Below are 26,904 nucleotides of genomic sequence, written 5' to 3' on the forward strand. Positions count from 1 at the left end.
CTTCCAGGAAGAAGGGATCCCCTACCATCTGCTTCCCTGAACACGACGCACTGCTAAGAACACAGATTGCTGTTTTGGGAAACATTGATGCCCATGACATAGCCAAACATTCCAAATTGGGCCAACATGGGTGATTTGAAACTGTACAGTACGTCACTGTCTGGGTTCAGATTGTGAAACAAACACATTGCTATTTTATTCCCTGTGCTGTTGTGTATCTCTGTGTGGGTGTACAGGCATCTACCATGGCGTTTCCACTCCTCTGTGCAGTCGTTTTGTCTCTTCTATCTCTCATGGCTGAAACCTTGCCTTTATGGGTAAACAGCCCAAAATGATATGCCAAAACTTGCCCCACATAATGTGAAAAGACCAGTATTCTGGTTTAAAATGCTGGCTCATAAAATTTACGTAAACCAATTTGCAGATGTGATGTTCTCTGAAGCATCGGCACATACCTTAATTGCACAATATTTGGAGAACCAGAAAAGCCGTCTTTAATAACTTTAGGATGCTATCTGGGGGAAAAAAGAGCAGCTTTCAAAACTAGATTATCCACCAAGCATTATTATGCATAAGTCCATTATCTGGTTACAGCAACGCAGAAAGCAGCACCCCACATTAACATTCACATATACAGGAGTGAGGAGCGCTGAAATAAATAGCTGAGGACCTGCATACCAAAAGGTTATCAAATTGAGATAATCTCTCCCATGTTGATGAGAGGCTTTTGGAGGAAGAGGATTCCCGTATGAAAGCCACCCACCCATTTTATTACAGCCACACACTGAATTTTACCTCTTGGCATTTCAAACTTTTCTGAAAGTTGATTTGCTCAAGATCTTTTTCAGAGTTCCTACAGAATACATCAGGGTGAATGCAGCATCGCCATGAACTAAAGCTTCTGTGGAGGTAGCTTTCCATTGATGTGAAATGTGTTGTTTATTCCTAAAGAGGGGCTTGTTTCCCATCGTCGATTCAGCCTCAGCCAGACTGTTTGCGATGTGAGAACTATTTTACATTAGCTTCTCCTGTGGCTAAAGAAAGTTTGGAGACCTTTTTTATCAGCTATGTAGTTAGATATAAATGATTCTTTCTCAGCCTGAAAATAATGTGGTGAACTCAGTAATGTGTGCTTAAAAGACCAACAGAAGATGCGGGCTGCCATTTAACAATGTCTTCTTAACATGAATCCAGTGGAAGACAGAGACAAACTCCACTGTCCTCATTCTGTAAAAAAATATGTTCTGAAGTGTCTCACTGTATTAGTACAAAAATTCTTCTATGTTCCCCCAGGCAGTTTCTGTCTTAAAAAAAAAACTTGGGAACTTGCAAATTTGGTACTAAAACCACAGTGAAGTAACAAGATAACATGATTTGTCTAAGCTTGATTGTTTAGGATTCAAATTAGCTTCAGATAAACTTGAATATATTCTTGCACAGAAAGAGGACTGTAAATGATATCCCCCATCACTTATATTTGGAAGGCATCTATTAATGGATGGCCAGTATGAACAGAAGTATTACAGCAAGAAATATGGGCACCTGACTGTTTCTAAGACTTGAAAAATTGTGATCCAACCTTTAAGGGATACAGCTCCAAACTGGTCATTAAATCTGTCCTTTCGAAAAGCCAATCAATGCTTTTAAGTCTACTTGTTCCTGCTCCTGTGAGTGCCTGAAGATTAAAGTTTTCAACCCCTTCATTCTGCAAGAGCCCCAGCGTTTTTAATAGAGTGACCATTTACCTTGTGGGCCCACCGTTGTTCTTTTGACTTTCTACATTTGACTTTATTTACACAGTCAATCTATTGCATGGAGCTCTTTTAATTTAAAGTCTCTTCAAAGCCCCTATGATCAGAATACACTCTAATGCATGCACGTTTCTGTGAAAAGATAGATGGATTTTTTTTTTAAATGGGAAATAATGGTGTTGCAGCAGCAAAAATATCAGACACACAGCACACATACAGAGTATACATTAAATAATAGGAAACAATATACATTAAATAATAATTGAATACTACACGAGCAATATTTAAAATATATACAATTTGGAAATAAAATGTACAACTGATTCAACAGATATAGATAAAGTTAATGTACAAGTTGGGGAGTAAAAATGTACAACTGTTTCCCTAGTAAAGATAGGATGTAGATCAACCTATTGTGCAAGGTTGTGCAAGGTGCATTCAGTGCAGTTGGGATGTATATGAGTCTTATCTCACACTCAGTGATGAAGTGTTAAAGAGTTGAATTGCCTGTGGTAGGAATGATTTCCTGTAGCGGTCCGTGCGACATCGAAGCTGTCGGAGCCTCTTAGAGAAGGTGCTCCTCTGTTGGACCAGTGTGGGGTGGAGAGGGTGGTCGGGGTTATCCATGATAGATAACAGTTTGTTCAGTGACCTCCTCTCCACCACAGCTTCAAATGTGTCCTGTTTGCAGATTGGTTCCTAATTAAATGCAGTGGCTTAAAGGGGCACCTGCTGATTCCACACTAAAATATGCACACAGGAAAACATCACAGGTTGTAATGGTGGCTCCCATTCACTGTATAAACAGGAATACCAAGCAGGCAAACTACTGTAAGTCAGCAGTTGTGCCAAATGGAGCATATTAAGACAAAGGGCAGCTCCTCAATGTGGCTAGAAAATTAGCTTTAATGCGCACCTTTTTAATTCACACATCATTTAGTTAAGGTTGTGGTTTGTGTCTCTTTGCCTGAGCCCCTTGGGAAAAGCTGGTGCGGAAACAAAAGGATGTGAAACGATCTATAGGTCAGACTTAACCCTGGAAGGGACGGCGTGGCTCAAGTATAGAGGCAGACCTGAGTCTCACATGTCCTTAGCTTTCATTGTGGATCAACGCTGTCCACACACTGACGGTCCACTGATAGATTCTGTCAACAGGCTCATTTAAAGGGGAGAGTGATGTCTGTAACCAGAAGACTAGAGGTCTTAGATCCCTAAAATAAACTGCCATGGTCTGTCTATCAGCAGCCAGGTATACTGTTGAAGGGTCCATGAGCAAGACAGGGAAAGCTGACCTGCTCATGTCTTCCGTCATTAAAAATATATCCAACTGTCTGATGTGATATAATACTCAAATATAACCTCAGTCATGTGTGGCCGAACAGTCACTCTTGTGGTTGAGGGCCGACCCTCTCTACATTTGAGCCACAGCCATCCACAATAACAACTGATTATGATTTCAATTACTTAAATATGAAATACACAAATTAAGTCAACATTTCGGTTCACGGGTCAGTAACTGAGGGATGATCGGACATGGCAGTTCACATTCAGATATCTGTTGTTATCACACGAAAGGTGCTACAATTAAATAATTTATCAGATGCCAGTAGTGAAAATTGAAAGAGTACACATTTAGTGTGGTGTTGGACATGTACATACAAATATTATGGAGGGCTACTGTGGTTCCTGAAATGAATGGACAACATTTCTTATTTTAAAAAGGCAAACTGCTGCATGACCAGACCAATCTCTAGCCCTTATATCTACATGAATGGCCTGATTAACCTGTTTGGGGGCAAAACATTTGTTTGCCTCCACCTTCCTATCAAGTACATAGCACGCTATAAAAGGCATCTTCATTCCAGAGACCCAGATACTAACCAACGCTCCTACACTGGAATACTGGCCTTAGGTTTTCTATGTCAGTCAGTTTGGGGTAATTTGATTAAACAAATTCTAATTTAGGGAAAAAAAGCACCATGTGAACACAATTTTTAACAAAAATAATTAAAGGTCGCTCTACACTAGAGGTGTCAAACTCATTTTAGTTAATGGGCCAAATACTCCTAATTTGTTCTCAAGTGGGCCAGACCACTAGCCTGACAAGCCAGACCCACATCAAGATGTTAGGCCTGGGAACCCACCATTGACGTAGCTCAATCCAATTGGCGGGATAAACGGTTGTCTTTCAAGTTCCCTCTGCACGAAGAAGGAAGAGAAGCTAGTTGGTAGATTAAACTTTTGCTGTATCCAGTCGGCAAAATTCCGAACACATCTTCCTTTTTTAGGAATGACTTCAGTGCCGTTCTTTGTTCTTTTCTCAAAGAAAAGCTTAACTCCAAGTCTTCCAGAAGAACGCTGTTCCCATCAGCAGCAGCAGCCATAAGACCGCCCACTGACTCTATACACGATGTGATTGGCCTGACCAGAGTTTGGTTTTTCCAGCTCACAAGTCAACGGAGAGTGCCTAGACCCCCCTGCCTGCAAATTAAATTTGCTGCTGCTAGGCTGCTTCTAGATTTCTATGCTACCAGACCAGTAAACCACTCCAGAAATATCAGACATTTTATCTGCCACAGAGTTTCTTGTCAGCTTGATGTTGTCAAACGCAAGTTGCTTCTGCTATGACAACGTTCTAAATCCGGACCCAGAAGAAAGGGGTATTATTCAGAGAAAAAACTCAGAATTTGTAAGATTAAAGTTGTACATTTATGAAAAAAGAACTCAGATATTCTCTGAGATTAAAATGGTAAATTTGGAATTGGAATGAATTAATTCTCTGCACTTTTCACACTTTGCAAAGTCATGCAGTGGGCCTGATTGGACCCTTTGGCGGGCCGGTTCTGGCCCACGGACCACCCCTGTTCTACACAAAATGGCCCAGTTCATTCTGCACTTGTAGTATTGTTGTAGTGGTTCAAATTCCCACACAAATGTGAATCAAATTACCAGAACATTGACAGGATGAAGACACAGCAGCCCAACACTTCTTTTTAAAAGTTGCAGGCGACTACTTGATAAACCAAAGAGAGTAAGACTGTTTGCAGTGGTATTACAACATCAAGCTCCTTCAAACAACCAGTCTCATGTCTGTACTGATGTATGTTGGTATTGCTTGTTTGGATGGTTGGCTATATGATTAATGTTTTATTTGTTCTGAGTTGCATGAAGGTAAATATATACCGTAGCAGAATAAGTCTTTTGATCATTTATCAGTGTGTTGGACATATATTGTCTGGATGGAATTGACAGACGGTTGATGGATTGAAGGAAAAACATAACAAACGATGCTTCCTGCAGGGCACAAAGGGCCACTGCATGGTTCGATGAATATGAAAATGATTTAAATCATATGCTGTGGCCTTCACAGCTACCAGAACCCAACCCAACTGAACACCCGCTGTATTGGATGTGTTGCACAGTGCTATATCGCCATCATCAAACCACCACATGAGGGAATCTCTTTTGGGAAAATGGTGCTCCAGAGACTTGGTGAATTTATTCGAAGGAGCGGTTCTTGAGGCTCATGGTTTGAATTTTTTTCGTTTAATTTGACAAACATCTGTGTGCAAAATGCATTTCAATAAGCCAAGTCATCTGCAACCCTTTCTGAAAATGAGTGACAGCAACTTCGTCACAGCTCAGCAGCACCCCGGCCAGCTATTTGTCACCCTTCATTGGAAGCTTGCCCTTGTAACATTCATTTGTTATTTTTATAATTGAAACTAAACAAATTCTTGTCCCCGTGCTGAGATATTGGTTGTAATTGTCACAAATAATTTGTCACTTGTAATCCTTGGTGTCAGTCATCCTATTTGAATTTGATAGAGATCACTGTGTTGGTATTAGGCCGCTTTATAAAGAGGGAGATAAACCTGCAGTTGTTTTTTTTATTTTTGGATTTGACCAGAACGTAGGAAAATTGCAGAGTAGAGGCACATAGGCTAACAATGCAGTAGGCTCAAAATCGAATATTGCTTTTAATAAACAGAAATCTGAAATCTGAAATCATGCTATATGATAATAGTGTAACTTGCAGTCCCTCCTGCTGTTTTCTGCTCTTAGTGGGCGAGCAGTGTTGAAAGGCTCCATCCTCAGCCCCGTGTAGTCAGGCTGGTCAGATGCGATGCGCTTGCGCAATTGCTGCGCAAACACACACGCGCACACACACACACACACACACACACACTCACCCACCCACCCACACACGCGGCTCCGCCAGTGTGAGCAGGTGAGTGTGATATTCTCAAATCAGACTAGAAGTGCGTAAATACAAATACGTGAATGTCTTCAAATACAGTAAGCGGAGTTAAAAGCGTCACCTTTCACAGTTGCTCTGCTGGGAAAGTTCTCATCGGATTTACATTTGACTCCGTGACCAATCAGCGGGACTTTGCGTGAATCAACAGACAGGAGGGCTCGGTAAATCCTCTGGACTACATCTGAGAAAACAATAAGCCATTTAACGCGTCTCCGAGTATCAAACAGGCTCTTTGCAAGCAGATCACGAGGAGCGACATCGAGGGCGATATCCAGCAAATCAGGTTAAACAAACATTCATCAGCTTTATACGTGCTCGCCTTCTTGAATGCAACTCCAACTTTTGTTTTTTTTCCCCCCGCAGAAGTTTTCGCCATGAACCAAACGGCAGGAGCCACAAACGCGTATCGCAGGTGCTCCAAGGCTGGAAAGGTAAGTTATTCAGAGAAGTTAAATGATTTGGAGCTGCTTCCGTGCGCACAGACAGGCTGCGGCTCATGAGGAAGCATGGCAGTGATGCTGGATGTTTGGATGCAAGTTATAGGAAACGCTTTGGCAGACGCTGCTTTCTGCTTTGTTTGGGTTTTTGCGCGTCTGTGCGCTTTGGAGATGTTGTAAATTCTGTCCCGGGTACAGTTTGTCGGCTGCAATAATCATCTTATTAACAGTGAAAGATGTTAGTGGGCAGTTTACAGGCACACTGGAAGCTTTTGGGTAAGACAAGTCAATTGTGTTGGCCTCACTGCAAAATAGATGATCATTTTTGCCAGCTGTTTTCTCAAATCAGTGAAAATAATGATGCATAGAACTTAATTTCGTGCTCGAACCTCTTCATTTGTAACTTAATAGTCATCTGCTATATACTGAGATCCAAGATGATGACATTGTGCCACAGCGCCACTGTTTTACCAAGCTATGACCCACATTATTGGATGTATGCTGCCGCTGCTGCATGTGTGATAGTCAACTGGGAGAAGATGGTGCTGAGGGTGAGAGTGGAGCAGGAATGAAGGGAAGGGGGGGGGAGAAAAGCTGGAGAATGTGGGAGGAAAGACAGTGACGAAGGCACTGAATAGTCTTGTGTCTGTATATGTGTGTGTGTGTGTGTGTGTGTGTGTGTGTGTGTGTGTGACACATCTGGCTCTGTCAACATGCACCATCAGTGGAGTTGATGAAGTATGAAAGCTTATTTATCACCAGCAGCTACGACACATGGAATATCCACAGCAGATTTCCCAGTGTTTCCAAATGTTGATTTTGGCGCTACAAGTACTTGTCATTGATGGTATTGAGGTGTTTACAATGATCTGCTAAATGAGCCCTGATGGGTGTGGACATGAATTAACACACACTGTTGCGTTGTGTTTGTTAACACGCTGAACTCTGGAACAGTAGGTTTTGATCCCATAATGAAGTGATTTCCAACTAGTGGTAGCAGGCTACTTGTACCCCAGGAACGTAGAAAAATTGGAGCTCAACCAATTAAAAATAAATAAAAATCAGGATTTTATTAGAAAGAAAACTCCAATTACGTGTTGCAATTGATTGTGTGAAAACAAGTTTGCAGATGAGCAGAGAAGTGTAACAGCAAGCTAAAAGTAATGGACAAATGGCTGCAATAAATATCCCTAGCTTAAAGTAATAAATGCAGTCCAAATAGTTATCAGTGATGGATAAATACTTATGTAAAAGGAATTAATAAATGGCTACATTTAAACGTAATGGAAAACTGGTTAAATGAGATAGAAAGTAAAGAAGAAATGGTTGAAATCGTTGGGTAAATGATATCTAAAAGCAATGGCTAAATGGCCAAAGTAGGCCGAGTTATAAGTAATGAACACACTGTTCAAATAGTTGGCTAAAAGTAATGGAAAACTGGTTGAATTAGGCAGACAAAAGTAGGATAAAATGCTGAAATGTCCAGCATCTGCACTCCAAATGCAAACTTGACCAAACTGACCCGTACAGTTCAAACTCCAGTTCAATTGTATGAAAAAAATATTGCAGTATTCACTTTTTATATAATCAATAGTGTTCCAGTGGATAACATCCAGTAATCAGTGCAAATGAACACATTTGGAGCATAACGGGTGATGACTGCTGTGGGGGACCATGAGTCTCCCTGTCGGAAATCTGTATACTCACTGTTGCTGTTGACTTATATTATTTATTACATATTTACTGTCCTTTGCTACATCTCTCTGAGTGCTCGCCGTGTTTGTTTGTACAATGTGTTCAGCGGAGGAATATTAGTGTCCATACTTTGTGCTTTTGCTCACTCATTGTTCTAATTATAAGGCGTTTCATCTCCTCTTGCACATCAACTTTGAGAGAGAAAATAGATTCAGATAAGTACCTCTCCAGAAACATTTGTTACCGGACAGCAGTGTCTATTTTATTATCTGGCCACTTTTACCCCGCCGGTAGGATCGTCTGCAATTTCAAACGGTTATGGTTTTGTCATTTGTGCCTGTTTTGAAAGATTTGGCGCTGCTACTTTTCTCTCTCTCTCTCTCTCTCTCTCTCTCTCTCTCTCTCTCTCTCTCTCTCTCTCTCTCTCTCTCTCTCTCTCTCTCTCTCTCTCTCTCTCTCTCTGGAGAGTTTCTATTTCCAGTCATGTTGACAGTCGGCCACAGACATGTTTCATCGTGGATTAATGACACTCTGATTAGGTCTGCATCTGTTCTGCAGCCCTCCCAGCAGGATAAGGCCCACATGGCCATGGTCATCAGCTTGTGACAAGCTTTGACAGGTTTGTGAACACCTGAAATGAGAGGAGAGCAAGTGTTTTGTGTCGTGAGACTATTTGAGGATCCTTTGAGGATTCCATCTAATGCAATTTCTGCACTTTGTCTTGTTTTGCATGACTGATGATGAAACATTAAAAATGAGACTTCAAAGAAGTGATTGGCCATGCATCCCTGCACCCATGTTGTTCTTTGGTGTATTTTTGTCATTCCCATAGCTAACTAGCTAAACGGAGTGCAGCTTTGAGTGTGTTTTTTAAATGTAAAAACATGATCCGGTTATCTGCAACACCAATAGTATTTTTTTTTTTTTTTTTTTTGTCCCTCTTATCACAGATAAGAAGGACATAAGACATAAGATTTTTTTTTTACAACGCTCAGGGAGAATTGAAGAGATAGTTTATCCACAGTAGCCTCTAAAGACCATAATGCAGTGCGGTAACATCTTGGAGCTTTGTGATGGCAATACAGCCTCTCCTTCTAGTAGCTTTGTAGTAATCTCAACCATCACACTATTTCCTGTTGTGCCCACTTTTCAAATTGCCGCTCTATCTACCTACACAAATGCATCACAGAGAGGCAGTCCTCTTTCTGGGAGTTGTCCATAGGCCTTCTGGGAAATGTAGGAAGTTATTAGCAGTAGCAGACATGAGGTAGTTTAAAGGAGCAGTGGAACACATTATCTCACAATAAATTAACTAATTGATGCTATTTACGGAAATTGCAATAATAAGTTGATTACTTTTTAAGCAGAAATACCAAACATTCTCTGGTTTTAGCTTGTCATATGTGGATACTTCATTAATTTCTCTGTTTTATGTTGTTGTAATATGTTGTATTTTAAAGACCAAACGAGAAACTGATTAATCACTACTGAAGACGAACATTGGTTGCAGCGCTGATATCTGTAAAGCCGTAAAGTATAATAATATCTATGAGGATGGAATTTTCCTTAAGTTTCAGTAGAAGAAACATGTTGCCTCTCAACGTGATATCATGCCTTCGTGTAAAAATACACGCCCACTTTCTTGAAGCCAAGCGGTATGTTATCTGCACGCATTTTGAGCACCGTATACAGCAGACGGGTTGGGTTTAGGAAAAGAACTACCGGTTGTGTTTAGGAAAAGAACTACCGGTTGGGTTTAGGAAAAGAACAACTGGTTGGGTTTAGGAAAAGAACAACTGGTTGGGTTTAGGAAAAGAAGAACGGGGTTGGATTTAGTAAAAGAAGAAAGCAACTGTTGAATTTAGGAAACATCACACTCTCCTGGGTGAAAGTCCTGTGTTTGACCCGTCCTCCACCCCGACCAACCTCCCTACGCGGATTTGCGCCCTTTCATATTACTTGCTACGGTGTAAATTCACACGCAATTGCAAGGTAATGTATATACGCCATTTCATGAGATCAGTCTGGGCCTCTTATAGTTTGATCGGGTGATATATAAATATTTATACCTTCTAGGTTGTATTGCTTAGAATGATATACAAGTTCATATTAATCCTAGTCGTATTTAGAGCAGCCCACATGCAGCATATAAAGAAAGCAAGTAACACAAGGACACTACTGCTCATTGCAGTTTATATCCAGATTAGCTGTATAGTGAGGGTCATCTTGCAGGATAAATGACAGAATGTAAATGACATCATGCAAAAGCAGTATTGTAGATGTGTGATGTCATTTTGTAAATTGAAAACAAGCATGTCCTACTCCACTAATGCCCAATTACCTCCCACTTAACTGACTGTTCTGGCAGATCAGAATGAGGAGGGGAACATATTTTTTTGTGATGCAGTTTTGCTATGATAAAATGGTGTCTGGACACAAAATATCCACTAGAGGGCAGTGTGGTACTGCAGTACATGTACCTGTAAGGGAGTGTCACTTCATGAGCCGCTGCCGAAATCCTTTACTCTCTCTCCTTTTGGTTGAGTTTGAGTAACCATGTGTATCAGTCTTCCTGTGATCGTATGCCCTAGTTACACTATTTGTTCTGTAAAGTTTTGAGTTGTATTTTGGCTTCATTTGATACATGTAGGATTGTTGCAGCTTTTTAAGAGTCCCTTTTGCTCTGAGATCAAGTCAGAGCTTATAAGTTAATTTTGACTCTGTAGTTCATGCTGCTCCTTTTTCTTTTGTCTTGTCTCTGTTACAGCCGGCTCGTCTGATCATCTTGGCCGCTGACAGCCCTGCAGCAGAGTGTGCAGCACACTAAAATCCCAATTAGCTCCCCCAGTTTCAGAACCATTTGCAACTTCGCTAATCTCTGCATCTGCAAAGCCCGGAAAAGCTCCAAATTCTTCTGATTATAGTTTCATAATGAGAATATGAAAGTTTTAATTTGTGTGACTCAGTTGAGACACAGAGGAAAACCAACTAAATTGCCGATGCAATGAATATGTATTGACTGCTGCTGCCCGAATATAAATTGATCTCTTGACTAAATCTGTCAGTTAAAACTATTGGACTTGTGTCCCGTCAAATAATTGGAAATTCGCTGAGGTTTATTTGTCTATATCATTACTGCATTGGATTACTTTGTTGTTTTTTTTAACCTAAAACTCATTTGTTTCTGCAGTTATTGAGCTTACATCAGAATACAAATAACCATGGCACCCAGTTATTCAAGTGCAAAAGAGCTAAACGGATATTTCAAGGAACACAGGAGCTAAGCTGAGAGGTATTTGGATTGAGGGTGGACTTCTTAATTACCGCAGCTTTGTTGGCCAGCAGCAGGCCAAACACCAGCATGAATGTGCCAAGTATTGATCCCTGCTCTCATTACACTGCGGGCCCATTGTAATGCGCGGTTATCACTCCAACTTCCTCACTATGGAAATGATCATTGATTTTTATTTTTTTTTTCCCCTTTCTTTTTTTCTGCACTCTTAGTAAAATGGCATGAGAACGTCTATCTCAATCATCTTTGCACTTTGAATTTGTGCACTCGAGGAGGCTCTCCCGCTCATTAGCACCAGTAATCTTTTTCTCATCCTGATTACTCTAGAGGACGGGGCCCCGCCATTGGTCAAACTGAGCCCACTCTTGTTATACAGTAGAGCCTTTGCCTTGTGCTTTTTGAAGGTGCTCTTTCATGCTGATCTCCAACACATAAAAGCTGCTGTCTGCTTGCAATGTCATCAAGACTGTCTTGACTCTGCCTGAGGAAAAGATGAATACACCTTGTGCCTCTGTATTTGTATACTAACTTGTTTAGAGAGTACACAATGAAATTACATCGGGAGCCACATCTGAGAGCTCTACCCCTGTGAAATGAATAATGCAACACAAAGAAAGAAAAGATTTCCTCACTTTTAACACCATTGGGGTGAGGTTTTTTTTTTTTTTTTTTTTTCCTTCCTTAAATGTGTTGCAGATTGCTTATTCTGCTGTAGTGGCATTTCTGTTTGTAATAACCACCGGTGTGTGTGTGTGTCTGTGTGCACTTAATCATGAGGTGCTGCAGCCGTGGCATCCTGCCCGAGCTCATACTACACCGAGGGAAATCCTCGGGGAAACGGGAGCTTTATTACAGTATGTTATCCTGGGGAAAAAAACATGCAAACGTGTACACACATTCGGGCGAGTACAACGCTGTGTTGGTGTTACTCGGCTGCAGCAGCTCTGCTGCAGCATCTCTGCCGCGGCTCGGTTTTTCCAGGGCATGATTGACACAACGGGGAGTGTAATTGCATGAGTCACTGAGACCTCCCTGGCCCTTTGAGTGAGCGGTTGGCTCGGCAAAACGCTTGGGTCATGACAGCCCATCTGGTGGTGTATCGCAAGCAGTCAACAAGGCCCTAAGAGACCAATGGCGCCACAACAGTAAACTGCCGCCGCTGGTTGGGAGATAGGCATTTGAGCCATATCTAAAATCACAAGCACATCCACTGTGTGCCCCCAGAGGCCTCGGTACCCATCAAACTAAAGACTAAATGTGCTGCATCCAGAGTATCTCATGCTGTCAGAGCCTGTCACAGTGGATTTTACCACTTCTTGTACCACTTTTATGGACATATGATGCAAATGAGCCTTATTTTTATTCTTTTTTTAGGTGGAATATTGCAATGTGCTGACGTGCAATAACTGAGGGCTCAGGTTTAAGTTGGCCCTCTGCTGGATAAAAGAGTTCATCATCTTTTGTGCAAGAGCCACAAGTCTCACTCAGCAAAGTGAGCTGGTGCATATTGAGGCTTCTGAACTGGTTAAACCATTACGTTAATGGTTTCTTAACCCTTGTGCTGTTTTCCCGTCGACCATGCAACTTTTTGTTATTCTGTGTCAAAATTAAAACCTTTTTTTTTTTCAGCTTTTTGGTCGTCTTTTTCAACACTCATGTCCTTTTTCCCTGACGTTTTTGTCACTTTTTCCAACATTTATGTCACTCTTTTCAATGTTCTTTTATCATTTCTTTTTGCTATAAAATTAAACAAAACACCCAAATTCAATGAAAGTAGTAAAATTATCTATTATTTATTTTACTTGTGAAGAGCATTGTATGGAACCATCCACGTAAAATTTCTGATATAGAAACTTTATGAAAATGGGTCAGGAGGGTTAATAGTGAGGCTTAAATAAAGTGGTTGGCATTATGAAGAGTTTAGTTTTCGGGCTGTAGAAGGCTGTTTAAAGTGCTCATATTATGCTTTTTGTTTTTTTCCCTTTCCTTTATTGTTTTTTATATATATATATATATATATATATATATATATATATATATATATATATATATATATATATATATATATATATATATATATATATATATATATATATATATTTTGTGCACGTTATAGGTTTACAAGGTGAAAAACACTGCTCACAAACAGCTCTGTTGTAGTCCAGCCTTTACTTCAGAGACAAGTGCTCATCACTTTGTAACACACAAAGACGTTATAATGCTCGCCTAGCTGCTAGCATGGCACGCCCTCATACTCTGCTTCTGACTGGCTAGTAGTCCTTACCTGGCTACTGCACATGTGCGACTCCCAACAAAGATGGAACAGAAGTGAGATGCCTCACTCTGTAGCTAAAACAGAGAGCTCAACACACAGGGTGAAAAGAGGAGCTGCAGCAATGTGCAGTACAACAAAGATATGGTGTGTTTTGGGGGAGGGATTTTCCCTTTTTATTTAGACAGTGACCGTGGATAGACATAAAGAGATGGGGGCTGACACACAACAAAGGGCAGCAGGTCGGATTCGAACCTGTGCCGCTGCAGGACATGGGGGTAAACCTTTTCTGATATAACCTCTAAATACAATTATGAACCTGAAAATGATCATAATATGAGCACTTTAATGAAAGATTGCATGGACTTGGACATGAAAAAACAGAATTATAACTGTTTCTAGGCTGCAGTTTGCTTCATAACATCCCAGTCTAGCATCACCCTACATCCTAACAGAGACACACCTCATCATGTAAGACAGCAGGACCTCAGTTTCTCTATGAATATAAATAAACCATAATTGTATTCATTCTGTCCTCATTTTGCTTTAACTTTTACTTGAAAGGGAATGTGAAAATAAAGAACAAAGATCCTTTGTGTTGCATTGTTGGGTGTGTTTGATCCTACAGTTGTAACATCTTGTACATTCAAGATGAAAAAAAGGCCACTTTCTGCTTCTCCAGTCCCGCTGTTTATCCTTATATAAACCCTAAACCCACGCAACAACAGCGCTCAGGGCAAATTTATGTGTTGTCAAATGTCCTTGGTCAGATATCCAGAGAGATGTATACAAATAGCCATACCTCTTCATGCGTTTATTGTGCCCGTGTTCCCCATGCTGCACATATTTTTCAACAGTATTGTTCTGGAAAACATAGAAAAATGAAATGTAAACAGAGCCCTCTACAACAGTAAACAATATTTAGTCTTAAATTATTTCCTAAAAATCTAGAATCAGAAAGCCAAAATGTACGAAATTGCCTCACAGCAGTGACTACATATTAAATTTGTATGAATACAAAGAAGAATATTATACAGAGACTTGTCAGGATTGAAAGTTATGCAGAGTGACAGACGTTTAAGACAATTACTCAGTCTTCCAGAATGTGTCAACATGTCACTCCATATGCTCAATCTGGAGAACGAGCACTGAATGCATCATTCCCGGATACTGATTTGATTTGTCCGTGTGCATCGGAGGCACACAGACAATTACTGAAAGACGAATATCATATCAAACTGGAGCGTTTTTCAATGAAAAAGAGAGATGTTCTTCCAAACTATTTGAGTTCTCTAAACTCTAAAGTTCTTTCACTCAGCCCTCAATCTCCAACTCTACTGAGCCCCCAACAGACCCTTAGATTCGTGGTTTTTATTTGTCACATATTTAACATATTTATATATGTATACTGTGCTTGAAAGAAAATTGGAAAAAATAATATATATAATAATAATTTTGTGTTTTTGTCCCCCATCCCTATTTTCTTGCATGTGTGGGTGAACTTTCCCTTTTACCCTTTTAACGGTTTGGCAGTCGAATCATCCCAGTGGGATCCATAACAATAAATAAGCTCCTGTAGCTTATTTAAAAAATGCACTTTGAGCCTTTCCACACAACCTTTAGTGAAGTGAAATATGTGGGCTGGCTTTGTGAGGCCACTGACGGATACTTTGGTAAAATATATATATGTCCAGTTATTTGATCAGGGACATTTTCTCTAAAGCTCTTTGTTTTTTTTCAGGCTCTTTTGTAAGACGGTTTATTTTTAAGTTAACATTCAGCAGCCGTAGCGCGGTATTAAAAAAATAAATCCATAAAGGCAGTTTATCAGCCATGGCATTTGAAGATAAATCAGTTATTTGATATTGTTATTAGAAGATGTATTGTTATTGATCAGAGGGAACTTGGCCTATAAATCATGAGCATGCAAGCAATGACTTTTACTTCTCATATTGTTTTTAGTTGAGGATTTATTTCCAGTGCATCTATTTCTGCACTTTGATCTGAAGTTCTGTTTCCAGAGAAAACCCTGAGTGTCTTTTTAAAGAACTACAAGGCCCCTTTATAAAGACTTTTCCACATAGACACATTATGTGGAACCATTTTTGATGATTCCATAATTCCTCCTCTTCTTCATTACCGTCCTATAAGTGTGTTCCAGGGAATATCTAGGTCTTTGAAATCCCTTTTATATCCCTCTCCTAAGCTGAGCCTTTCAGCAGTAGGCTCTAGAAGACCTTATGTTAGCTCCTGGTTGCCCATTTGTGTGTCTCTGCACACTGACGCACACTGTGGAACAGAGAAACCTACGGGTCACATCCTTTAATTAAAATCACTTCACTTAATTTCAGGTGAAAGCATTTTACTTTGTACATGCTTTGAATGTGATCAGTTAAACCCCAGCGTGCTTGCAGCCCTCCAATTTTAAGGTGTGTTGCACAATCAAGGAGTTTAGCTTCCTGGTTTAAATCCAAAGGAGCAGTCGTTTGTTTTTGTCTTGATTTTTGCTCCTCTGTGCTTTAAAGGGAGACACTACAGTATCTGGTCAATAGTGCTTCCATAATATGTCTCCTTTCAGACTAGTGGAAAGACAACATTTGGGTGTTTATTTTACTCCACTTTGTCTATTTGCGTCTGTAGATTTCCCCTGAATTCACCAAAGGTTGGCATTAAATAATGCCTTATTTGCATATTTAAACAAAAACATACAGTAAACTTGTAATACAAAGAAATTGTCTTAATGTAAGTACCGTAATCAAACTGGGGAAGTTTACATGTTTACCATTTTCTCCTGTAGTGTCCTTCAAAATGGATGAAGTTTTACTTTACATATCTTTTTAAAGGCCTTAGCACTTACATACACTAAACTCTCCAGTGTCATTCCTATCTAAATAGAGAGCATTCTGTCTGGCAGCATCACCATCTGGATGGGACAGCAGCAACCAAAAAGACTACCTTTGCCCTTGTGCTCATATTCTGGTCATTTTCAGGTTCATAATTGTATTTAGAGGTTATATCAGAAAAGGTTTACATGGTTTAATTTTCAAAAAACACCAAATATTTGTTGTACCGCACATTGCTGCAGCTCCTCTTTTCACCCGGTGAGTTGAGCTCTCTGTTTTAGCTACAGAGTGAGGCATCTCACTTCTATTCCATCTTTGTTGGGAGTCGCATATGTCCAGTAGCTAGGTAAGGACTACTAGCCAGTCAGAAGCAGAGTATGAGGGAGTGCCACACTAGCAGCTAGGCGAGCATTATATCGTGACGCACGTTTGTCATGGAAGTAAAGGCTGGACTACAACAGAGCTGTTTGGAGCAGTTTGTGAACAGTGTTTTCTGTTAGAGATGGTAAGTGCCTTTCGGGTGGACTTTGGGCTTTTTCACTTTGTAAACCTATAACGTGCACAAAAAAAGATATATAACACAATAAAGGAAAGGGGAAAAGCCAAAAAGCATAATATGAGCACTTTAACAGGGCGTTCCGCTCGTCTGAGCGGACCATCAGAGCTCCTCTCCGCAATATGCAGGACATTTACATCAGGCCCTGCAAGGGTAAGGCCACAAAGATTCTCAGGGAACCCAGTCACCCCAGCGACTCACTGTTCTCTCTGCCGCCATCAGGGAAGTGTTATCGCTGCCTGAGAACTGAGAACAAACTGGAGGATGAGGAGGAGCTTCTTCCCTCAGGCTGTCCGTCTGCTCAATGAGAACTGTGGCTAGCCCAACACCCACCACCTCATTTTCTTGTGTTGTATATTACTATTTTTATGGATTTCATTGTTATTGTTTTTATTGAGACTGAACAGGTATACAGTGAATTTCACTGCACATTGTACGGTGTATGATTGTGTATGTGACAAATAAATTTGATTTAAAATCTGAAGGTTCTTAAAGAGGGATTTGTACATATCATTCATAGCCTGTTTTTATAGAACATTTTGTTGCTAAAAACATGGCAAAAATGGACTGTGTTGACAATATTTTCTGATTTATGGAGCAATAAAAAGATATATCCAAACTTCCCACAATAATTTGGGTGAAAGAAATGGCTTTATCTAATGGTCAGATTTCATGTTGTGGATATGTATGCAAAATGGCACCTATTTATATAAGATAATGCCTCATTTCCATATTTAAACATAAGACTAGGAAACATACAAAAAAATAATTGTTTTAATGTAAGTAATCAACCGGGGAGGTTCCATGGTGATATATATTAGTTAAAATGTTAACCTATTCAACACCTGTAGTGTCTCCTCTAAAGAGTGAAATTGTTTCCTTTTTTATTAGTCCATAAAGCATTTTTTTTATTCAAAATATTTGAAGGGGTATGTTGTTGTTGCCTTTGATAAGATAAACTACCAGTGTGTATTTTGTGTCACTATCAGTGTCTAAATAGCCACTTAATAGTGCAGGGATTTTCATTACCACATTTAAAAGTGGATTTAAACTCCTCTATATGTGCTGCACATAATCATTTGGACTGAGTCAGTCATTTAGCCCTATTTGGCCGGATTGCTTGGCTTGGCCGTGACTTTTACACATTGTTTTCCGAGTCCTGTCCTTGTCTCACTGCACTTCCAATCTGCAGCCTTTATTGAAATGTATAGCATGGCCCTGCCACGGCCCATTTTCATATAACTGGTGGTGGCGATTTTATTGACGTATTGCAAAATGCTGGTGTATAAAAAATCGCACAAGCTTCATCTGTCCCCGCATACCTGGCAGTTAAAAAGAGATGATTTGTCGTGTTAACTCGCATGGGGCTTGACATTGCTCTAAAACAAGATGCCGCTCCCCCTTGACAATGAACACTCGCCGCCAAACATAAACAACAGTTTTATTGTGCTCCAGTCTGTGAGCCGCCCTATCAATGCTTTGTAAATCATCCTCAGGGGGAGCACAAATACAGATCAACTCTGTGTAGCCAAAACAGGTATGGACACACTGGCACATTAATACAGATGGATAAAGAGCAAAGGGGCTGAAGCAGTGTACTGCCGGCCAATAATAATGAGTGGTTTAGTGGCAAATTGGCAGAAAATCAAAGATATGAAGGGATCAGTAAAGCCATCAACCACATTTTTAACTCGATGAAAAGTTTAACAAAGCGCGATACTTTCTGAAATTTCACTACTGCTGAACCTCACCTTGCTGCCTGTTTGTATTAGTTTCACTTAATGGGGTTTGTGCCTCCAGAGACAGAACAATCTAAAATGAGCAGCAAGCTGTAGACAACAGCAGAAAGTGGGACAGATATGCAGGTGCAATGTCGAAAAACATCCAACTCAGCCCTGTCCTTTAGGTTAACCTGGTTTAGTGCATAGACCTGCAGTGCTTACACGTGTGCAGTCTGTTGCATGATATTCCTCAGGAAGCTGGGGCCTTGAGGATGAATCTTTTAGCACCATTAACTCTTCTCTTAATGATAAAGTGAATATATGTCTAAATGAGTGCACAGTGGCACAGCGGTTTCGTTTGGTGGTTTCCATCGTCAGTGGTAGAGTCTGTGAGGCACGTGCATACTGGATGTGAAGCTGGAGCATGCAGCATTTCATGTCATGCAAAAGACAACATGAGATGTGTTTACATGCACTGTAAAAAGTAGCCCAACGAGGTGTGATCATTCTGAATGGAAATCTGACAATAGTATCATTAAAGGAATAGATTAGAATCCTAAAATGCTTATTTCCTATCTTGCCGAGAACCCTGATATCACTCTCATGTCTGTACAGTTAATACAAAGCATCTGTTAAGTTTAGCTTAGCACATAGACTGGAAAGAGGGGGAAACAGCTAACCTGGCTCTGTCCAAAGGTAACAAAATGACCTTCTAGTTTTATGTCATTTGTTTAATCTGTAAAAACTGAAATGTCGGGGTGCCGTTGTAGCTCACCTGGTGGAGCGTGCGCCCCATGTACCAGGCCCAGTCCTTACCGCAGTGTCCCAGGTTTTGATACCAACTATGTTTAATGTTCCAGTTCCAGTTGGATGTAATATCTCTGAGGAAAGCACTCAGATATCACACATTGGCTGCACATACAGTAGACAAGCACTAGTTTTACAGTGTTATTTACCTGACATTTTCCAATTTCTCTGGCATGTACACACAGGCAGTGTGTGAAATTGTGACACTAATTTGCATGCTGACAACGATTTCTAGTCAGATTACACCCAGCTGATTGATGGCCACGCTGTTGCCCCAGAAACCACCTTGGGCAATGTAATATGACTCTCTAGTTATCAGACACTAAAGCATATTCCTGTAGTTAATCTTCCCAAATGGGCGTAATATATAAGATATCCGGCATACACGGGCCTTGACTGGTAATGAAAGACAGCCTTTTGCAGTTGCACGTCTGAATGCAGCTCATTTCAAAGCAGCACAAATTACAAAGAGGGTGACAGGAAGGAAGCATTGTTGGCATGTTTCATTATTCACTGATGTAGTGTAGAAACATCCATGTAAGATCTTAGTACTGTGTGGTTGTATGATAGGAAATTAGTGTTGTTTTGTTTCAGTGACTAAATGCTATTGATAAATCATAATAATGTCAGGCGGTAAAACTGCAGATATAATCGGCTGCATTGCAAGGGAGGCATTGTGAAAGGACAGAATGCATAATGGCTACAGACAGAGATGTTGTTGGATAATAACACTGATTTCACTTCACGACCCCTTCAAGAAGGTATGTTGATACAAAAAAAAAAGTTTACATGACAAAAGAAAAACAGAGTACATTGTATGCATAAGTTTACACGTATAGCTGACGGCTGACCGTTGACAGAAAAGCCAATCGAAATGATCAGTCTCCCCGTGTTGGTCCAAAAAGTGCCACAGAACATACCAAAAAGACGAGACGAGACATAATACACCTCTATAACAGCAGGCGGCGCTAATATGTATTGTTGCCCAATAAATGAAAACCGGCAGCTGATTGGACAAACGCGTCACATGGGTTCAAAGCCAGACTGTCATGGCGGCTGTTCAGAATACATTCTCATATTGTACTAAAACAGTTCACTGAAACATGTTTCTGAAAACATTTTAAGCGAGAAATAGGCCATGCAGTTGCTGAATCTGTCTTCATTTCAGCTCAACAAAGGTCAGTTTAAAAGATTTTCGTCAGATTTTGAGAGACTCTAGTCACCTCATTCCGCTCGCCATTTCCGGGTGAGTCCCGACTGCCCTGCTGGCGACTGAACATGTCAGGTCGGCCAAAATGAACGCCGACAGCCCCTCAGACTGACGACGGCGCAGGACACACCGAACAGTTTTGGTTTTCGAGTCACTGACCTCGCCAGACTGTCCAACGGCCGATAATCTCCTTGGTGTGTCAGCACCTTTTTAAAGGCTGTTTTGACTGTACAATATGGGACACCTTCTTTGACACTTGCAGGGATCTGAAAGAATTAAACTTTGTGGTGAAAGATTATATTCAGTTTTGTGTGGACTGTGTAATTCCAGATAAACACATTAAAGTATTTGCCAACGACAAACCATGGGTAAATAAAGAACTCAAAATAGCACTAGAAAGGAAAAGGGAAGCTTTTGAACAAGGGAATATGGCCCAGATGAAGGTTGTACAAAGAGAGATAACGCATTTAACCAATATGTGTAAGCATAAATATAAACTACAGATTGAGGCGAAAATGAGGGGTAATAACTTTAAACAGGCATTGCAAGGGATGTACACAATGATAGGGAAGGAGGTGAAGAGAAGCCACATTAACACAAATGGAGATGACTTGACCCTTGCAAATGAACTAAATACTTTTCATACAAGATTTGATAGATCAGATTTCTCCTCAGAGCGTAATTCTATCAGAAAACAACTTAATTGTGGCCCTCCCCTGGTTGTAACAGCTGAGGAGGTGCATAGAATCTTCAAAAAGATTGATCCAAAAAAGGCATCTGGTCCTGATAAAATCAGAGGAAGGGTCCTAAAGGAGTGTAGGGAACAACTTAGCCCTATATCTGGGCAGCTTTTTCAAATCTCTTTAGACACACATTACATTCCAAAGGCCTGGAAAACCTCACTGATAGTGCCGGTACCAAAAGTGTCAAAACCATCTTCCTTAAATGACTATCGTCCAGTTGCCTTAACATCAATTGTAATGAAAAGTCTTGAGAAGATTGTCTTAAAACATGGTTCTAGGAGATGTGCAAGGGGTTATTGACCCTCTACAATTTGCATACAGGACAGAAAGGAGCACTGATGACGCCCTATTGTATATGCTCCATAATATTTATTGTCACTTTGATTAGCCCAAACGATATGTACGTGTGTTATTTATGGACTTCTCATCTGGGCCTCACACCATTAGGCCTCACATTATGATGGAGAGGCTATTGCGGTTGGGAGTGCAGTGATGTCAGATGGGTTGAGTCCTTTCTGACTGACCAGTGTGTCAAGGTAAATGAAGCAATGCCTTCTCCCATTATTACAAACACGGGGTCTCCACAAGGAAGAAGGAAGAAGGACAGCCCTTCACACGTTGTGGCAAGAGCTTGGGGATGGCCCTTCTCAGTTTCAACATGACTACCCCTCGCCCCTCACAGTTTTCTGTTGCACGACTAAAACAACTTTTGAATGTACATGTTTCACCAAAACAAGTTCCTTCCCGAGGTTATTTTGCAGCGGCACAGGAGCTCCGTTTGGCGCTTAATAGCGCCGCCCAAGACAATTGTGATTGGTTTAAAGACATGTTAATAAACCAGAGCACGTTTTTCTCCCGTCCCGGAATGCTGTGTGGACTAGCCAGACCCTCCTCCGCAGCGCTGTGTAGGAAGGTCTGGCAATGCGAGACTAGGTACAGGTATACTGCATGAAATTCATCAAAGGTGCTGTACAAGAACATGCCTGGGACATTCAGTCAGTCCGTAAGCACAATGTCATATTTTTGACCATCAAGTGCCTATTTATTTACTGTAAAAAGTCATCCAGAAACAGTGTTTTCAACCCTCAAAACTCACGGAGCTAAAGTTAGCTTGATTAGATAGATGCCATTTCAGACGACAAAATTGTCTGTCGCTGGCTAAAAAGTAGAAACCTTCTGTCGACCTCTGTCTGAAATTAAGGACTTAGTGTGTAAAAAATTATAAAAGAATGTGGGTGGTAAATCTGCCACTGTTATCTTTGTAAACTGCATGTGCTGTGTGAGAATGGAAAGCTTGACAGGTGTAGCAGGCAGATGGGGCTGAGCAAACAAACAATCCATTCATCATATTCATGTCTCAAACTACCACAGTTTCTGCTAGCATTGTAGAATGCCTCTTGGTTAAAATGAGTTTTCCAAGTAAAAGTCCTATCTGACCTCTTTAAAACAGCATATTCTTTAATGGACCCGATTGAGTCACTGACTACGTTTACATGCACACTGTGAAGTCCGTTACGTTACACACACAATATTCCGTTTTTTGCCCCTTGTTCCTAAACTGTTTACATACATAATATTAATCCAATCCAATTTTATTTATAGAGCGCATTTCACAGATAAGAAACCAACAAAGCGCTTTACAAGGTACATACAAACATTGGGTAAAGAAAATACAGCATGACATGAGGAGAGACGAGGAGAAAAAGGCAACTCCCAGACTATGCCCCCACTAGGAGCACAGTGTGGGAACAGGAAAAAAACACCTCAGCAACATAAGCACAGAACCAATACAAGGGCACACAAGACACGCAATGGGTGAGGTACATAATGTTACTATAGATCATATGCATCAATATAAGAATTGTCTCATTGTTAAGAAATGTTTTGACATAAATAGATATTTTATCTTAGAAATAAAAGTATTTTATCATTGTCCCCTAATTGCATATCAGTCCTGTTCCTATCACCAAAACCCCCCTATAAAATAATGGTACAAACCAGAAGTGACATAATTTCAAGGAAGTGACATCATTTAGAGGAAGTGGATTCCACAGTTTTGTTAAGTTTCTCTCTTCTTAAATGTCCTATTTTTCATGTTTTATCAGGGTTGTTAGAGAGGGGTCGGCATACAACATCAGTCCTCTTACCATTTTTTAAAGTGTACATATAAACAATTATTTATTAATCCTGATATTACCAATATCTAGAAGTAAAAACCTTTCAGATTACATACAATGTGCCTTTCTGACCTTCACCTGTTAGCTAGAAATTAGCATATTAGCATGAAATCATCAGTCCTGTTACATCAGTTACCATCAGTCCTGTTACTCTCCCAGAGCAAAAATAAATGGCATAGCTTGAGATGGCCCAACACAATTTCTTGTCATGTTAAGATGTCTTAATGTAATGGGTTTTGAAGAAAATCAGTTTGAAACAATTATATTTTTCAAATTTTTAAAGTTTAAAAGGCACAGATTTCGTGGATTGACCATATTCCACTAATATTCCCAAGTACATGTAGCCGTGCAAAATAAGATTTTTTTTCAAAAGTTTTCCAGGGTTGGCAGACTTGTGGGACCGTGCGAACACAACGTCCCTCTTTTTAATTCCTTCAACCACCGCATAGCCATGTGTGCGCATATCCAAAAAACGGTTGATATCCAAGTCTTTGATAATGTTTAAAATTAGCTGTGTTTCTCCTTCTTATCGGGTGTGTCGCCTTGCAAATTGTTGGCTGGTTGGTTTGTGTACATCAACCACAGCATAGCACAGAGTTGATTGTGAGTTATAAACAGGCAAGAGGCTGTAAACTGCGGTAAAAACCCCAATTGAGATGCATATTCCGAATGCGCTGTATACATGTCCAAGAATGCCTCTAAAACCCAAATAATACCGGAATATCCCACGTCTTAATCGGAAAATGCTATATTTGGAAAAAGGCCTTATTCAGTATATCTCCTGTATCAAATTCGGAATATTGTCATATTCCGAATAATAGTGGAATATTGGTGTGCATGTAAATGTACTTACTGTTGTGTTATACCAATTAGGAACATAGTAATACAAACTGACAAAATTGTGTATTATTACTTTTGTTTTAAAGTCAAAATAAAGTTTGTAATAACTTATGCATGCATTTCATTTCCCGTACTTTCACTTTCCGCTCGTGTTCATGTCCTTTTGGATCCGCTCAAGTGTGAGTTGTGAAGCCGAAGCCAGCTGCTGTGCTGTGGGAACTCATCATCCGCCCCTGAGCGGAGCAGAGCAGGTTAAAGTGATGAATCTGATCCAAGTTCCTGACAAACGCCTGCTGTTCAAGGCAACTGTTCCATTAATATTCAGATGTGCTTACTGGCTCCGTCATAGGGGGGAGGGAAGCAAAAGTCTCCTTAAGTTGGAAAATAATTACAGTAACTTTTCTGTCTCATGCTGCCAACTGCTACAGAGGAAATACTTATCTGTGAGCTTGTACTGCAGTTCACAATTTACGGTATGTCATATTTTAAGATCGGAGTGCTTTTCAGGGTTCAGCATTTGAATTAAAACTGCAAAAATGCTTTTCTATAGGCGAATTAAAAGGTTGTATACCAGTAAACACACTGGCAAACACCTCATCATGTCAGAATATTTCTAGCTCGGTATGCTGCAGTGATGCCGATAATAGACCTCCTGCATCGAGGCTGCAAGATTAATGTGCACTTTACATGCCTGTGTGTCATTTTTTTTTCCTGCTCCTGAATTCATTAGAGATGGTAACTATCTGTCGCCCTGACAGTCCGGACGGGGAAGGTCAGCACAAATCTCTTTTCTAGATTATGGAGCTCCCCACCAGCGGAAAAGTGCACCCAGCATTTTTTGAGAGAAACTCACAGAAATGCAAATCACTTCATAGTGAATGTACTGAAATAGTTAATTCCTGCTGCTCAGTAATGGTTACGTTTTCAGCCATCTCCAATTTACATTTACCACTCCTAACCTGTAGCTCAGTAGCACCTTGACTCCACATGTTACCACATTTTAGGATTAATTTGCTATGCAGCAGACACTACAGCAGCTTTTCGTGCTATTTTTTTGAAACAATAGAATTCAGTTAAAGGTGCCGTAGGTAGGATTGCGAAGATCCAGGACTTAGCCAAAAAATTTGAACGACAACTTCTCAGTCCCTCCCCCCTTTCCGCTAAAGCCCAAAACGGTCTTCTAAGCCCCTCCCCCCACAAGGGAGAATGAATGAGTGTGCATGAGCAGTGATTGACATGCAGTTAGACACCCCCCCCTGGCCCTGATTGCTGCATCTGAACAGGGAGCTCTGGATTTTTGCAAATCGCACTACAGACTGTAGGAGCTAAAGGAGCCAGATTTTTTTTTTTTATTAACTGCTTCATGTAGTTCTACTGGAAAATAGGGTCAGTTTCAGCAAATATGACAGAAAGTTAGTTTTATAAGTCTTACCTACTGCACCTTTTAAAGACCAGTTGTATCAGGAAAGGATTTAGTTGCAGTCACAGTTTCCTAGATTCAATTTAGTATGACGGTGATATTGCTTACAGTAATTTCATTCCTCTTTAAAGCAAGTCCGGTATGTCTCAGGTTGTCAAGAAAACGGCAAAAGACAACGGTGACAGCGGCGTAGAGGATATCACAGTATCAAGTATTTAAGTTGATAATGAAACCATCGATCTGTCCTGTGAAGGTCTCTGTTGACCAGAATGAAGCTTGTTCTCTGGACTCCCTCCACTGGGGATCCAGGCCAATCAATCCTGGATTTGGGGAAGTTTTAATCACTTTTGTCTAAAGTCTTCCCTGCTTGTCAGAGAGTCTTGGTTTGGAACATGCCCAGTCTCTAAAAACACCACAACACACACAACACAAACACACACACAAACGCAAACAAGCAAACACACACGTTACAAATACTTGTCTATGGAGTCTTGGTCCTGCAAAGGTTTGCGATTCGAACAAGATTTGTTCTTCCTGACATAATGCAAACTATTTCTTGATGTTTAAAACTGGTCCATGCGTGACATCAAGCTGATGAATGCCAGTGACAGATCCTGGTGATGTGTTCAGACATTATCATACCTATTTATGGCCACCAGGGAGAAGTTAGTTTAACTGAATGCTTAAAGGCCCAATCAGAGTGGATAAATAGAGACCTGCTCCACCAATTTACTTCTATTTTGTAATTAGGTGATATTAGTATTTGCAGTTGTCATGTACAAGTAAAACCAGTCTCCGGACATGGGATTTCTTCAGAAAAAGTTGGAGCCTAGGCAACTTATACATGTACTTTAGGCAGTCTAACTCTCTAAGAGTCGT

The 26,904-nt window shown here is 40.4% G+C and overlaps 1 protein-coding gene across 1 annotated transcript in view; it reads left to right on the forward strand.

Annotated features, from left to right (window-relative positions):
• Positions 1–5,903: 5,903 nt before the first annotated feature.
• Positions 5,904–26,904, forward strand: part of dpp6a (dipeptidyl-peptidase 6a) — a 244,933-nt gene continuing 223,932 nt past the window's right edge. Inside the window, exons 1-3 of the mRNA XM_028568972.1 lie at positions 5,904–5,982; positions 6,083–6,295; positions 6,376–6,443. Coding sequence (XP_028424773.1) covers positions 6,387–6,443 — 57 coding nt within the window. The 5' untranslated portion in view covers positions 5,904–5,982; positions 6,083–6,295; positions 6,376–6,386. The remainder of the gene's footprint in view (positions 5,983–6,082; positions 6,296–6,375; positions 6,444–26,904) is intronic.

Source organism: Perca flavescens, chromosome 22, assembly GCF_004354835.1.
Source record: "Perca flavescens isolate YP-PL-M2 chromosome 22, PFLA_1.0, whole genome shotgun sequence".
NCBI lineage: Eukaryota > Metazoa > Chordata > Actinopteri > Perciformes > Percidae > Perca > Perca flavescens.